This window comes from Arachis hypogaea, chromosome 5, assembly GCF_003086295.3.
Source record: "Arachis hypogaea cultivar Tifrunner chromosome 5, arahy.Tifrunner.gnm2.J5K5, whole genome shotgun sequence".
Taxonomy (NCBI): domain Eukaryota; kingdom Viridiplantae; phylum Streptophyta; class Magnoliopsida; order Fabales; family Fabaceae; genus Arachis; species Arachis hypogaea.
In genome coordinates this window covers 90,539,656-90,556,499 of record NC_092040.1, presented here as the reverse complement: position 1 = coordinate 90,556,499, position 16,844 = coordinate 90,539,656, and the positions used below count along the sequence as shown (strand labels likewise).

General features: G+C 38.0%; 4 protein-coding genes across 4 annotated transcripts; all 4 read left to right on the top strand.

The window, feature by feature from the left end:
* Positions 1-1,621: 1,621 nt before the first annotated feature.
* LOC112799747 (miraculin-like) lies at positions 1,622-2,433 on the top strand. Its single transcript, XM_025841777.2, has one exon. The coding sequence runs from the start codon at positions 1,679-1,681 to the stop codon at positions 2,279-2,281; it is 603 nt and encodes a 200-aa protein (XP_025697562.1). The 5' UTR covers positions 1,622-1,678; the 3' UTR covers positions 2,282-2,433.
* A 370-nt stretch (positions 2,434-2,803) lies between these two features.
* Positions 2,804-3,708, top strand: LOC112801843 (miraculin). Its single transcript, XM_025844787.1, has one exon. It carries the CDS (start codon positions 2,954-2,956, stop codon positions 3,566-3,568), a length of 615 nt encoding a protein of 204 aa, XP_025700572.1. The 5' UTR covers positions 2,804-2,953; the 3' UTR covers positions 3,569-3,708.
* Positions 3,709-7,162: 3,454 nt separating this feature from the next.
* LOC114927776 (uncharacterized) lies at positions 7,163-9,883 on the top strand. The gene has a single exon (XM_072196017.1). The coding sequence runs from the start codon at positions 7,163-7,165 to the stop codon at positions 9,881-9,883; it is 2,721 nt and encodes a 906-aa protein (XP_072052118.1).
* Positions 9,884-15,914: 6,031 nt separating this feature from the next.
* On the top strand, positions 15,915-16,844 carry LOC112799746 (miraculin). Its single transcript, XM_025841776.3, has one exon. The coding sequence runs from the start codon at positions 15,957-15,959 to the stop codon at positions 16,575-16,577; it is 621 nt and encodes a 206-aa protein (XP_025697561.1). The 5' UTR covers positions 15,915-15,956; the 3' UTR covers positions 16,578-16,844.

Sequence of the window (16,844 nt, the reverse complement as noted above, 5' to 3'; positions counted from 1 at the left end):
AATTTAACTAAATTTTTTTATCTAACAGTTCTTAATTATCAACCTATACATAATATATACAATAAAATTCTAATCCACACAAAATATTTAATCAAGTTTAACCAAGTTTTTACAACAACTTTTTAAATTACGCATCTTCTTCTCCTTTTCTTTCTTCTCTTCTTCTCCTCATCCTCCTCCTTCTTCTTCTTTTAAATTCGCGCACACAGGTTCTCCTTCTCCTCCCAAGATTTCGTCTTCTTCTTTTTCTTTTCTTTTTCGTTATCGTCATCACCAACAATACCAATATTTTGCTAACATCTTTATTATTTCTGATTTTCTCTGATGCCAACATTAAATAATTTTAGTTCATTTATGTGTTAATTGAGGTTTACTTAATGATGCTGATAAATATTGACCAAAATTTTTATTCTTTAAGTAATTTCGGTTCATTTCTTAGTTTAATTGAGGTTCATTTGAATTCAAAAATGAATTCGATATACTTTTTGTTAATAATTGAGTCTTTTTAACTATTTGTTCAAATTTGAACTAATTTCTATTTATTTGTGTGTTAATTGAAGTTCACTTGATATTACTGAGAAGTATTCATAATTTTTTTTAGCAAAGAAGAATGAAATTATTCATTATCACTTTATTCAATTGCATTAGATTCTACTCCATTCTATTTAATTAGTTCAGTTTTGAACAAGTAGTCAAAAAGATTCAATTATCAACACGTCGAATTCATTTTTGGATGCAAATGAACCTCAAATAAACTAAGAAATAAATCGAAATTACTTAAGGAACAAAAAAACTTGGTCAATACTTAACAGCAGCATCAAGTGAACCTCAATTAATTCACAAATAAATCGAAATTAGTTCAATTTTGAACAAGCAGTAAAAAAAACTCAATCATCAACAAAAACACATCGAATTCATTTTTGGATCCAAATGAACCTCAATTAAACTAAGAAATTAACCGAAATTACTTAAGGAATAAAAAATTTGGTCAATATTTATCAGCAGCATCAGGTGAATCTCAATTAAGACACAAATAAACCAAAATTAATTTAGTTTTGAATAACCAGTTAAAAAGATTCAATCATCAACAAAAATACATCGAATTCATTTTTAGATCCAAATGAACCTCAATTAAAAGGAGAAAAAGAAAAAAATGCATTAATAACAGCGATAAAAAAACGACGATTGAGAGAAAACACGCGAAGAAGAAGAAGGAGAAATGCGAATAAGAAGAAGGAAAAACATGAAGAAAAAGGAAGAGGAGGAATACGAAAGCGAAAAAGGAGAAATGCGAAGAAGGATAAAGAATAACGTGAAAAAAAAAAGAAGAAACGCGAAGAATTTACGTTAGTGAAGTGCATGTTTATATACTGGTGCAATAAAATAGTTTTTGTTAAGTTTGAGCCATGATTAGATTTGGTTGCCAAAAAAACTTGGATGTGTAGTTGGACTTTTATATATATATATATATATATATATATATAAAAGCTATCCGCCGTTTAGGTTTGAGGGAGTGTTTAATTAATGGCTAATTGCATGAGTTGAAAAATTGAAATCAATGACCATCATTACCCACCAGTCCACAGAGAAGTGACAGAACTGGAGCCATTATTATCACCCTATATATATATTAGTTAATTAATTGTTACTAGAATTAATATTAACACAAAACAAAACAATGAATATGCCATTGCTTGCATTCTTATTTCTCCTTGCCTTGAGTAGGAAGCAACTGCTTGGTGCGGCTGCTCCTGCACCCGAGCAAGTGGTTGATACATCCGGTAACATCGTTCGACCCGGTTTAAATTACTATATTGTCCCTACATACCCTAATGCCGGCGGGCTCACCCTTGCCAGCACAAACGCCGACGATTGCCCTCTTGACATCCTGGTTGTGGATGGATACCAAGGCCTTCCACTAATGTTCCAACCTGTTAATATCAAGAAAGGTGTTGTTCGTGTTAACACAGATCTCAATATCTATTCTCGGTATAATACGGATTGTGGGTCCGCAGTGTGGAGGCTCAAGGACTATAACTATGAAATTCGACAGCAGTTTGTGACCATTAATGGTGTTTTAGGTAATCCTGGAGCCGACACCATTGCAGATTGGTTCAAGATTGAGAAGTACGAGGATGCTTATAAATTGGTTTATTGTCCAAGTGTTTGCAATGCTTGTTATTACCGATGCAGCGATTTAGGAATTTATGAAGACGAGTGGGGTAAGCGTCTAGCTTTCAGCAATGTGCCACTCAAAGTTCAGTTTCATTATCGTGCCTGAAGTGATGATGAGTTCCACCTATGTCTAATTATAAGTTTATAACTATACCTAAAAATCTTAAGGAATATATAAATGTGTAATAAATAATAACAATGCACTACTTGTGCTTTAATCTGTGTCCTTATAATAATGCAAATTTGGTCAAGTTGACTTTAGAAAATTTTGACCCGGGAATTGAACCTGCAAAATGCTTAAATCATGTTCAATTGGAATTAAATCAGATATAACAAAATATATGTTTTAAAATATGATTTATTTTAAAAAAGATTGATTCAACTGCCACTGCCCTCTGGTACATTGTAAGTACCGATTTTTAGTCAATTTTCGTACTGGTTTTTCTTTTTGGCCGATTGAGTCCAATTTTTCATATATAACCAATACAAGAGAGTTATTTTCCGTAAATTTTCTTCTTTACACTTTGTTATTTAATATATTGTATTATGCCAGTCAAACAAACTTCAAAAACCAGATATTCATAAGCGTGTGGTTATTTACATAGGTACGTGGTTTTATTAGTATGAGTTGAAATCATTGACTATACATCTCGTTGCACACTAATCCACAGAACTATATATCCATCCTTACCCAATTAATTCACATACACTATCTTCTCTAATCCTATCACTATAAGTCACAAGAAGCACAAGATTAAAAACTTCACATAACAAAACAATGAAGAACACATTACTTGTCCTATTCCTTTTCTTTGCCTTGAGCACCAAACCATTGCTCGGTGCAGCCAGTACTGCGCCGGAGCAAGTGGTTGACACATCCGGCAAGGTCGTCCGAGCCGGTTTAAATTACTATATTGTCCCTACTTCTCCTAATGTAGGTGGCCTTTCCCTCACCAGCACAGGTGAATCCACATGCCCTCTTGATGTTGTGCTTACAACATCGGATCCAAACGGTTACCGGGGCCAACCCGTGGTGTTTCAACCGGTTAACGTTAAAAAAGGCGTTGTTCGTGTTAACACTGATCTCAACATCTATTTCGCATATGAATCAATTTGTGAGTCCACGGTATGGATGCTCAAGGACTATGATTATTCAACCGGGCATTGGTTTGTGACAACTAACAATGGTGTGTTGGGAAGCCCTAGTAGCAACACCGTTGCTAATTGGTTCAAGATTGAAAAGTACGAGGATGGTTATAAGTTGGTTTATTGTCCAAGTGTTTGCAAGAAGTGTTACCACAAATGCAGTGATATTGGGATATATGAGGACCAATATGGCAAGCGTTTGGCCCTTAGTGATGTGCCATTCAAAGTTCGATTTCAACTTGCGTGAAGCTCAACCTATGTATAAATATGCCTAGATCTTGATGAATAATTTTTATCATGTACAACTTGTCCTTCACATTGCTCAAGTTGAACTTCTTGTCGTTGACTAAATAAATTAAATAATAAATAAGCAATGTATTTTCTTTATTTTGTTTATTCTCGATATAAAATTGTTCATTCTAAAAGATGATAAAAAAAATAATATAAATAATTATATTTCTAACACGATCTTTTAAATAATAACTTTTTTTGAGTTTGTTTAATAATTTTTTTTACATATGTATTTTTTTTATTGTTTTAATTGTTTTATGCTATATTTTTTCTTTTAGAATTGATTAAGAATCGAACTCTAAATTTTTTTAATGTAAAACTATGATATTATGTCATGAAATTACTTTCTAAATATTTAAAGCTAATAAAAAAATAACATGAATTGTTATACCTACATCAACTCTTTTTGTAACTATTACGTCTTTCATTTCAATTTTTTTAAAACAAATAAAAAAAACAAATGAAGGGATATAGATGTTCATGGGTCGGATGAAACCGAATTTATCTTGACCTAAATCCGATTCTAAATATATGTCGAGTCCATTTTTTAGACTCTAACCCGACTATAAACCCAATGAAACCTAAACATTTCAGGCCACAACTATATTGGGTCTAAATCGAGTAAAAAGCGGATCTTTAAAGCTTTAATAATAATTTATATAAAAATTTATTTATAAATAAACTTATTTATGATACACTTATTTATAATAAAGAAATTTGTTATTAAAAAGTTGATATTTATATTTGAACTTGAATTTGTCCATAAATTATAATTTTGATGCTTCTTTGATCTATTTTCTAATTCAACAAGTGTATTAAAAATAAAAAAATAAACTTATAATTAATATAACATAATATTAAAATTATTTTAAAACATATATACCTTTTTTATTTTTTTAGGGTGCATATGGAGCGGGCGAAGCTGCGTTTGCCTTGACCCGGACTCGACCCGAAATAATAACTAGATCTATTTTTAAGATCCTTAGTACTCTAAACCTAATAAAATCATACTAAATTAGTCCCAAAATATTCAAGATCGAACCGAATTTTTTAGTCCTACCGAATCATGTGCACTCCTACCCTACCCTACGAAGGAATATGATAGAACAAAAATTGTAACCTTTGTTACATAGAGTAGGTGTACCTTTAGACGTTGTAATCAAGATTGCGAACATCAGACCGATTATTGAACCAATCAAGTGACTGATTCAATGGTTCAATAGTTCAACCAGGTCAAATCGTGGTTGAACCGGTTTAATTAAATATACACTAAAATGATATAAAAATTTAATACATAATTTTAAATATACCAAATTTTCCTTGCTCCACCTAGTCCTGTTCCTCCAAAGGCTTTCTTTTTTCTAAATTAGTTGGCTAAGCTACATGCAAAACTAAAGTTTCCTATTTTATTTTGATTAAAGTTTCAAAACCAAATTAACAGATACCATGGAAAAAATAAAACTGCATATCTAACTGAAACAAAGTTTTCAGGTTTCTATAGCCTTTTCAATATTCTTGATCATGACACCCTTAACTTCAGAGACCTTTTTTTGAACTGTGACAAGCTTGCTTATCTCCTCAAGGTCATCAATGCAGTACTTCATATGCTCTTTTAATTTCAACCTGCACCATCCAAATAAAACAAAACAGCACAATTTATACAAATTCAAACAAATCAACCTTAATAATCAATTCTCAATTCTCACACTAGTACAAAACACAATTAAAGTCTCAATTCTCACAACAATACAAAACACAAAATTACCCAAACTCAAAAAATAACAAACATATATTAACAAAATTTATCACTAAACAAAATCAAAATGCATAAAAATAACAATGTTTTACAATAAAAAACAACATTAACATATATTTTTATTGTATGAAACGAATTTAACTTGAAAAATTATTTTGTGATTGCATCTTCCAAATTAGAAAATTAGAAACTAACAAAATTAACCATCAACAAAATTAACTCAAACAAGCAGTAACAATTCAGAATATTAATCCCACTAACTCATAATCACAAAAACAGAAAATCAGTATTATACTAACTCAGTAATTCAAAATAGTAAACCCAACAACTCAGAATCACAGCATCAGTATTATTAAAAATAATTGAAAACAAGCCAAAATAAATTGACGTAGCGAGGGAGAAAGGAAGTGACAGCAATGAGATCTTGGATTTTTTATTGAGTGTAAGATCGGCCATCTTCAACATAAACAATGTAGTGTAAAAGGGAGGAAATCGGAATAAATAAAATTAATAAAAAAAATAAAAAATCAATAACTCGTTCCATCCACAACAGAGGAAACAAATAAAAAACTAAAGTGAAAAAGGAAGGAAATCAGTGAAAATAAAGAAGAGTACGAAGAAGATATTGAGGGACGGAAAAGATTGAACAACTCACGGCGGCAGCACGGGTACGTTCGCACTACGCATTGGGAGTGGTGCTCAACAGAGAGAGAGAGAGAGAGAGAGAGAGAGAGAGAGAGAGAGAGGTGTTTCGATGGCAGGAAAGAGGCGGCCGACAACAGCATGGACAGAGGCGGGCTTCACGGCGAGCACAGAGTAGTGGCGGCTGTTTGCTCTATTAGGATTAGGAATTTCGCCATTTTGGCGAATACTGAGAGTGAGATAGAAGGGAGAGGGAATTGGGGTCTTGGTCATCTACGCGTTTTTCCTTTTTTTTTTTTCTAAAAACCAAAACGATGCCATTTTATGCTGAATAGGAGAACCGGACCTTCCAAAAACCCGACCAGTTCAGCTGGTTCACTGGTTAACCATCGATTCGACCGATTTTTTTACCGATTTTTTACAGGCCAATTTTAGATGTGAACCAAACCGACATACTGATCGATTTTTGGTTAATCCGGTCGAACTGATCGGTCCAATTCGATTTCAGAACATTGGTTGTAATATCTGCTTCATTTATTATTTTAATATCAATCTTTTTCAATTATTGGAAAAAAATTGCACCTCAGAGTAACTTCAACGAGATTTTTTTATTTGATTTTTATTGTAACTGAATTGACTTGGAATTAAAATTTGTGTTAGATATAATATTTGAAATTGATATGACCAGGAAGAACGGTTACGAGTTATAGCTCGGTAACGCACCCATGATCATAACCAAGCATTTGTAATAATCGGCATTTATTTAATGTCGGCCAGACGTTTATTCTCATAACGCCAGACAGACAATTAATGCTTTCCCTGACGTTATGACTCGGGAAAAATGATCGGCTCTATCCGAACAAGTATAAAAAAAGAGGAGCAGGAACAAAAGGGGTAAGCCATCTTTCTGAGAAAAACCTCCATACATATATTCTGCTACTGACTTGAGCGTCGGAGTGCCTTTGCAGGTACCCACCTCCCCGGTTCTTTCCTCGGCAGTGTGATTCATATCAAACCTCGGAAGTCGGCCTACCTTCTAAGAGAGATGACCTATACCTCGGCTCATCTCGGTAAGAACATTGGCACCCACCGTGGGGCCGAGGCTCAAAGATATCATCTGCTGAAGGTCCTAAAGTACCCTAGCATTTACACATGGCTGATGCTCCTCCCCCCACCCCCCTCGAGCTTATGAGGATGGTAACCGAGCTTCAACAGGCAAACCAACGGATGGCGGAGGAGAATCAAAGGATGCAAAATCAAATCGCGCAGCTGGTTAACGCCCGAATAGAGCACAACAATGACCATCAAGCGCGGCAAGAAAACGACGAGCGACGGTCGAATCCGACTCATGTCTCGGAAACACCTCAGAGTAATGAGGGAGGAGGCAACAACAATGAGGAAGGTCAACCTGATGACGAAGAAGAAGAACGAGACAACTCTGCCGGACCATTTACAACCGATATAATGAATTTTCAATTGCCAAGGCAATTCACCCTGTCGACGACCCTGACACCGTACGATGGACTAGGAGACCCGAAGCAACACGCCAAAAAATTCCGATCTATTATGATCGTCAACGGTGCATCCGACCCAATTTTATGTCGCTGTTTTTCGTCATTTTTAGATGGTCCTGCACTTGACTGGTTTTGCTCTTTGCCTGCAGATTCTATATCACGATTCCAGGAGCTAGCGAGGCAATTCGAGGATCATTTTGCCACATCAGCAATCTACTTGCACGATTCGGACTACTTGACAACCATTAAACAGGGGCCGCAAGAAAGCTTGAAGGATTACATCACGCGCTTCACCAAAGTCGCCATGAGAATCCCCGATCTCCACCCAGAGGTTCACCTCCATGCCATTAAGAGCGGCCTCTGCCCCAGCAAGTTTCAAGAGACTATCGCCGTAACAAAGCCCAAAACCTTGGCCGAATTTCGGGAGAAGGCTAAAGGTCAGATTGATGTTGAAGAGCTCAGGCAAGCACGGAAGACAGAAAGATCGCCTACAAGCAAAGACGACGATAAACCCCGAGATAACAAGAAAACATTCAAGCCAGTTCCTCGTTATGACTCATACACCCAGTTCAACACAAAGAGGGATGATATCATCAAGGAGATACTCAACTCTAAATTAATAAGGCCTCCTCGAAAAGCTGGAAATTATCCGGAATCAAAGGGAGTTGACAAATCAAAATATTGCACTTTCCACCAAAAGCACGGACACACAACCGATGAATGCGTTATTGCTAAAGATCTCCTCGAACGACTAGCAAGACAAGGACATCTTGACAAATTTATTGCAGGACACATGCAGAGAAACACCATCCCAACACCTGATACATCAGCAGCAGGCACATCCTCGAAAGGAAAGGAGAAAGCTCCGGCACAACCTAGAGGGGTAATAAATTGCATTTCAGGAGGTTACGCTGGAGGTGGGCACACAAGCTCGGCCCGAAAACGAACTTATAGGGCCATGCTAGCAGTAACAGACGCTCCCCGCAATCCTCAGCCGACGACAAATGCCCCAGAAGTGATCTTCAAATCAGCTGACTTAAATGGTGTTGACGACAACCTAGATGACCCTGTCGTCATATCCATCCAGCTAGGAGATCTGATAGTACGAAAAGTTTTACTCGACCCAGGAAGTAGTGCGGACGTCTTATTTTTCACCACTTTTGAAAAAATGAAGCTGAGCAACAATATTCTGCAACCGTATCTTGGAGACCTGGTCGGATTCTCAGGAGAACGAGTTCCTGTACTAGGATCGGTGTGGTTACAGACCACACTCGGTGAGCAACCGTTATATAAGACACAAGATATTCAATATCTCGTGGTCGATTGCTTTAACCCTTATAATGTTATTTTAGGTCATCCCTTTCTAAATAGATTTGCTGCAATTGTATCTACAGTTCACCTTTGTGTCAAGTTCTCCGTGCAGGATAACGTCGTAGCCACGGTCCATGGTGACCTCCAGGAAGCTTGGCGATGCTACAACACCAGCTTAAAGCCCATCAAAAAGACCGGACAACCACAAGTCAACTCCATCAAGTCAGAAAATATAGTATCGGCTGAACTCGACCCTCGGGCCGATTTTGAAAATCGGCCTATGCCAAATGAGGAATTAACAAAGATCTCCCTAACTGGTGATCCGATGCAATTCACTTTTGTGGGCACCTCAATGACTGACGAAGAAAGAAAAAGCCTTGAAAGCTTCCTGCGACAAAATGTCGACCTATTTGCATGGACCTCCGCTGATATGCCTGGAATAGATCCGTCTGTTATAACACACAAATTGAATATCACTCCAGCAGCTCGGCCGGTCTCCCAGAAAAAGAGAAACCTCGGCGCTGAGAAAAGACAAGCATCAATAGCCGAGGTAAAAAAGCTAATCGACGCCAAATTCATCAGAGAAATTAGGTTCACAACGTGGCTAGCCAACGTCGTTATGGTAAGAAAAAACAATGGTAAGTGGCGCATGTGCGTCGACTTTACTGACTTAAATAAAGCATGCCCTAAGGATGCTTATCCCTTACCTTGCATTGATACTCTGGTTGATGATTCTTGCGGTTACGGTACTTTAAGCTTCATGGATGCATATTCTGGTTATAACCAGATCCTAATGCATCCAACAGATCAAGAAAAAATGGCTTTCATAACCGAGACTGGTAATTACTGCTATAATGTTATGCCTTTTGGTCTAAAGAATGCAGGGGCAACATATCAGCGCCTGATGAACAAGATCTTTGAGCAGCAAATAGGCCGGAATATAGAAGTCTACGTTGATGATATGGTTGCCAAAACAAAGCTCAGCGACCCCATATCCAGGACCTGGCCGAGATCTTCGAACAAATCCGACGATACAGGATGCGGTTAAATCCAGAAAAGTGTGCCTTCGGGGTACAGGGAGGAAAATTCCTCGGGTTCATCCTCACCAGCAGAGGTATCGAGGCAAACCTGGAAAAATGTCAAGCAATACTTGACATGAAGAGTCCAACGACGATAAAGGAAGTTCAAAGACTAACGGGACGGTTAGCGGCTTTATCCAGATTTTTACCATGTTTAGCACCTAAATCCTTAAATTTCTTTCAGTGTTTAAAAAAGAATGCAAAGCATTTTGAATGGAACCAAAAGTGTGAAATGGCTTTCAAAAACCTAAAGGAAATCCTCTCAAAGCCTCCTATCCTACAAAAACCAAAGCTCGGTGAGCCATTGTATATCTATCTGTCTATTACTGACATGACAATTAGTTCTGCTCTTGTGATAGAAACAGATAAGAACCAACAGCCAGTCTATTTTGTGAGCAAGTCATTACATAATGCCGAGCTTCGCTACCCGATGTTGGAGAAAGTCGCCCTGGCCTTAGTTTTTTCCTCCAGACGTCTCCGACCATATTTCCAAAGTCACACAATCATTGTCAAGACTGGGAAACCTCTGCGGCAGATCCTTTCGAAGCCCGAGCTAGCAGGAAGGCTGATCAAATGGGCCATTGAACTTTCAGAATTTGACATTCAATATCAACCGAGAGGATCAATCAAGTCCCAACACTTAGTGGATTTTGTTGCTGAACTCACAGAGCCATGTTCAATTACATCCAATCCGGAGTGGTCCTTATTTGTAGATGGTGCTTCGAACCCTCACGGGGCCGGTGCTGGAATGTTACTCGAGAACTCGGAGGGCATAGCTCTCGAGCATTCTCTCAGATTTTCATTCAAGGCCAGCAACAACCAGGCCGAGTATGAAGCCCTCAGAGTCGGGCTCAGGTTAGCTGCCGATTTACATGTTGATAATTTAAGAGTTTATTGTGATTCATTGTTAGTAGTTCAGCAAGTGAACCACAGTTTTCAAACAAAGGACCCGATTTTATTAAAATATTTGGACATCGTACAACAATTATTACACAATTTTTCTAAAATCGAGATTATTCATATACCTAGAGAGCAAAATCACAGAGCAGATGTCCTGTCAAAATTAGCAACAACACAAGCCCACACTGCCACCCTTTTACAGTCAATCTTAGATAAACCCAGCACTGAGACATTCAACATCTTAAACATAGTCAATAAAGACAGTTGGCAACACCCTTACATTCAATATCTCCGTTTTGGGTTCATTCCCGAGGAAATTGAAGATAAGAGCAAATTCCGGCGACAAGCCACGTTTTTTACTTTGTTAAATAACACTTTGTATAGGCGAGGTTACTCTCGACCTCTATTAAAATGTTTGGACAGGCTGGAGGCCGACCTTGTTCTGTCCGAGGCCCACGAGGGCATTTGCGGAATACACTCTGGGGCTAGAAGCCTCGCGCAGAGGATACTTCGGGCCGGCTTTTATTGGCCAACAATATGGGAGGATAGCAAACATAAAGTCCGAAGCTGTGACAATTGTCAGAAGCACTCGCCGATCATCAATATGCCTGCAGAGCATCTTCACAACTCAGTGGTAAGCTGGCCATTTGATAGATGGGGAATCGATATCCTCGGGCCATTCCCTATCGCCCCGAGACAGGTAAAATATTTGGTAGTTGCAATCGATTATTTTTCAAAATGGATTGAGGCACAACCTTTGGCAAGGATCACATCCACACAGATGATAAGCTTTGTTTGGAAAAGCCTAATTTGCAGATTTGGTATCTCAGGTCACATCATAACCGACAATGGTCGGCAGTTCATTGACCAAAATTTCAAGAATTTTTTGCAGAACTTAAAGATAAAGCAACACTTCGCTTCGGTGGAACATCCACAGTCAAATGGGCTAGCAGAAGCCGCTAACAAAGTGATCCTACAGGCGCTGCGTAAAAAGCTTGACAATGCCAAGGGATTGTGGGCCGAGCTCGTTCCCGAAGTATTATGGGCCTATAATACCACGGCTCATTCGACAACCAAAGAAACCCCATTTCGTTTGGTCTATGGATCGGAAACGATGATTCCTATAGAGGTGTCCCAAGGCTCAATAAGGACATTGGCCGAGCAACATGATCAAGCTCGGCAGGCAGAGCTCGACCTGATCGAAGAAATTAGAGAAACAACAGCTGTTAGGCACCGAGCATTACAACAACAAGTTAGCCGATGATATGCACGGAAGGTAATCCCGAGGTCCTTCAACATTGGTGATCTAGTACTCAGAAAAACAGAGCAAGCTCGCCGACCTCCCTCCCATGGGAAACTCGCAGCAACTTGGGAAGGTCCATATAGAATACATGAAGTCTTGGGCAAAGGAGCTTATAGGCTGGAAGAGATAGATGGAACCAAACTTCCTAACACATGGAACATCAACTCTTTGAAGCAATACTACAGCTAATAAAGCAGCATGCCAGTACTCTTTTTCCTACCACAAGAATTTTTTTTTCCCAAAAGGGTTTTTGCTTGTGGAGGTTTTAATGAGGCTGGCTTACCTAAACAACATTGTACAGGTACTACTATTAATAAAAACCAACTTTTTCTCATTTATGCATATTTAACTACTTTCTCATGAAAGGGCTTGTTCTATGCAACTTAACGGACTAGTCAGTGATATAAAAAAAAACAAAGAAGTCGCATTATAATACGAATGCGCAAAATCAGATAATTATCACTGTCATATAAGCCAAATCAAAGGCTACGAAATACATGATTAGGAAACAGAAACCCCTAATCTCAATTGTTTTTTCCAAAAAGCACAAAATATCAGTTCAAACAACAGGGTATAAACCCTTCAAAACACAGTAACAAATGACTACTTATGCCAATACATTAGTCAACCAAATTATCGTCTTCTTCCTCGGCAGCTTCTTCATCATCAACAAGCTTGCCATTCCGAACTATTTTGCCAGGATCCATGGCAGCAAAATCTCTATCCGGAACAAGAAACCTCGCCTGAATTACCGCCCGCTAAAACCCCTCTGCGAAAGCATCCAGGATATCCGATTCTCGGCTATTCTCGAGCTCTTTCATTTTAGCCGAAACTTCGATAACCTGTTCATTTAAACTCGACAAATCACCTTCTTTCTTTTTTAGCAAATCAAAAATCCTTTTATGACATTCCTATTCCACCTTCAACTCGGCTTCAACGTCAGACATTTTCTTCTTCAAATCGGTCAAACTTGTCTCCTTCAGCGCTAACTGATCCTTTAACTCGGAAACTTGGGAAGCCTCACAGATGGCCTTTCTATGCTTTTTCTCCTGACTACGTCCAATACTAGCCAATCGGAAACCCAATACCTAACAAAATTAAGATTAGTAAATCTTTGATCAGGCATTTTCTTTTCAAAAAAAAAAAAAAGAGAGAAGAGGGGGGAAGACACACAACAAAAGCAATAAACCTGTAAGAACTGGTCGACCCCTATATCCCCAACCTCTTCCACCCGTTTGATATCTGTCATAGCCTGAACCACCTCGTCAGCAACAACGCTAAAAGGAAACCTCTTACTCCACACTGAAGAACCCTCCTCGTCTTCCTCAAAAGTATGTAATTTCTCTTGCTTTGTTAAAAAACTAGATAAATCTTCCAGTCGCACGTTTTCATCCTTACCTTGTGCCTCATCTGGCAAAGTTAGTTCCGACTTTCTTTTTTTGAAAACAATAGCCTTTTTCCTCGGTGGGGGCTGATTTACTTCGGCACCACCATCCGCCTTGTCCGGGTTAGATGAGGACCCCTCAAAATTCTTAGTCTTAAACCGGGACCTCAAACTAGATGCCGTTACCCCAGGGAAGCTACCAGCTGCAACACAAAAACAGAATTGACCAACACATCAAAAATATTAAGGATCAGAATATGAAAACAAACTTTCCTTACCAAAATATTTTATCACAGCAGACTTATCTTCTTCCCAGCAAAGCAAATCAGACACAGATATTAAACCACCCTTACCAACCATTTCAAGCAGAAATGAAATAATGCATTCATTTCGACTGTTAATAAACTCAACACCCAGTATGTGTTGCGGATGACAACACCAGTACATAGGGAATTTTTCCCCCAAATGCTCATCAAGATAGAACGGAAATTCATCATCAACAGATTTCACCTTCAGGAACATTTCTTTAAAATCTTTAAAAGACGATTTATAAAGTTTGAAAATGCAAAAACCTGGAGTACTATTCAGGTTGATCCACAAACCCTTCCATACCCCTTTGGCTTGGAACAAGGAAAAAAACAATTCCACTTCTGCCTCAATTTCAAGAAAATCCATTAAAGCTTGAAAGCATCTGATAAAAGCCCAGCCATTCGGGTGTACTTGGGAAGGGGCGCAGTTCATTTGCCTCAACACATTACATTCAAAGCTAGTAAAGGGAAGTTTTACACGCAGTTCCTCGATGACACAACTATACATGTAAAAATTTTGAAAATCATTTTTTCTGTGAAAAACGCGATCAGACCGGCTGCATGGCAGTAGTTCCAACCGAAAGCCGCTCCTCGCAACCCTACCCAAGTTTACCCTGCTCACACTCTCAGTATCCGAAAACAACGAAGCCCGTATATGAACATCTTTGTCAACCCAGTTGTAATCCTCATCGTTACCAACTTTAGGTAACAATTTTTTCTTAGCCTCACCCATCCTCAAGAAAAACCGAAAAACAAATACTAGCAAATAGAGGAAATGAAGAAGATTTACTGACCTCTTGTACTCATGTCTCTGTGAAAACTGCTACCCCCCACTTAAACAAGCTATGCAGAAGTTTAGTTTTGAACCTAAGCCACTAATTTAATAAACCTTTCAGTTCCATGATTTAATCTGAGCCATTCATTTAATGTCACTTAAAACGGTTAAAAGGTATCATTGGAAGTTGAGCCAAGTCACAATGATGACAACGCACAGCACCCAATTAAATGAAATTTTCCAAAACTTAATTATAAAGTGTAAAAGCGGAGTGATCCGAGTTGACCTGGGGGCTCCGTATACCGAGCTATAACTCGACAAAAGCTCAACCCGTCTCCTCAAGGCCAGGTCAAGCTTGGGGGCTGTGATATGACCAGGAAGAACGGTTACGAGTTATAGCTCGGTAACGCACCCATGATCATAACCGAGCATTTGTAATAATCGGCATTTATTTAATGTCGGCCAGACGTTTATTCTCATAACGCCAGACAGACAATTAATGCTTTCCCTGACGTTACGACTCGGGAAAAATGATCGGCTCTATCCGAACAAGTATAAAAAAAGAGGAGCAGGAATAAAAGGGGTAAGCCATCTTTCTGAGAAAAACCTCCATACATATATTCTGCTACTGACTTGAGCGTCAGAGTGCCTTTGCAGGTACCCACCTCCCCGGTTCTTTCCTCGGCAGTGTGATTCATATCAAACCTCGAAAGTCGGCCTACCTTCTAAGGGAGACGACCTATACCTCGGCTCATCTCGGTAAGAACAGAAATGATTCTCATTTTAATAAGAAGATATTGTATTATTTTAAAGAAAAATTAGTAAAATGTTATTATTTGTATATTCATTAAACTCATTAAATAAATATTATAACCTTATTGCATAACGTTGTTAAATTGATGAAATGAAATAAAATTTTATTATTAAATTTTAAATTAATTTTTATAATATATGATCCTACAAATACTTATATAATATTATGTAAAATCTAAAATAAAATAAAATTAAAATAATTGAAGATGCTCTTAACATCACATGCATCATGCATCTAGCCCGCTAGCAAACTAGCAACAAAGCTTTGAACAATTGAATGAAACAAACTGTACTATGGGCTTCTCTTCTATGGACTTTATAAATGTAAATTAAATAACGTGTTATTATTGATAAAATTGGGTAGGTTTCTTAAATATGGCAAATTGTATGAGTTGAAAAATAATTAAATCCATGTTCATCGTTGCACACATTTAAACTTGCCCGTCCACAGAACTAGACCTATCTTAACCCTATAAATTCAAGCTATATATCTTCTTCTATCACAACTTCACAAGTCACAAGAAACACACACAATTATTAAACTTCATATAACAAAACAATGTTGAAGACCACATTAGTTCTTGCATTGTTCCTTGTCTTTGCCTTGAGCACCAAGCCACTGCTCGGTGCAACTAACCATGAACCCGAGCAAGTGATTGACACATCTGGCAAGATTGTTCGAGCCGGCTCTCATTATTACAACATCATCTCTGCCACACCTAACTTATCTGGAATCTCTCTCGCCATCTTCACAGGTAACGAGACATGCCCCCTTGACGTTGCGACCATAGATGGTTTTCATGGTTTGCCTGTAGTGTTCCAACCCGTTAATGCTAAAAAAGGAGTTGTTCGTGTTAACACCGATCTCAATATCATGTTCTCATATGATTCACGGTGCGAGTCAATGGTGTGGAAGCTCAAAGACTATGACTATGCGACTAGACAGCGGTTTGTGACGACTAATGGTGTTTTAGGAAACCCTGGTGCCAACACTATTAGCAATTGGTTCAGGATTGAGAAGTACGAGGATGATTATAAGTTGTCTTATTGTCCCAAAGTGTGCCCTAGTTGTAGACATCCATGTATGGATATAGGGGTACATAAAGACCATAACAATTGGGGCAAGCATCGTCTAGCTCTTAGCAATGTGCCTTTCAAATTGCGGTTTCAGCGTGCATGAAAACCATCTCTCCCGGGCTCGATTCTCTCCAGAAGATGAAAATGGACTTTGTTTGGGACGATCGTATTTTTACAGTATTCAAAGAATTACCCATTAAGCTGCTGGCTTGGTGAATATTCTGATACAAACAAAAAAAAAAAAAACTATAAATTAATAATAATAATAATAATAATAATAAATTAATAATAGAGAGAAAAGAAATTAGGCAAGTTCCTCTTCTTCTTCTTTTTCTTTTTTTTTTTTATAATAATCAATGTCCCTCTGTAT

Excerpts from the sequence above, each read along its gene's own strand:
- LOC112801843 (XM_025844787.1), top strand. The coding sequence starts at position 2,954 with ATGAAGAACACATTACTTGTCCTATTCCTTTTCTTTGCCTTGAGCACC.
- LOC112799746 (XM_025841776.3), top strand. The coding sequence starts at position 15,957 with ATGTTGAAGACCACATTAGTTCTTGCATTGTTCCTTGTCTTTGCCTTG.
- LOC114927776 (XM_072196017.1), top strand. The coding sequence starts at position 7,163 with ATGGCTGATGCTCCTCCCCCCACCCCCCTCGAGCTTATGAGGATGGTA.
- LOC112799747 (XM_025841777.2), top strand. The coding sequence starts at position 1,679 with ATGAATATGCCATTGCTTGCATTCTTATTTCTCCTTGCCTTGAGTAGG.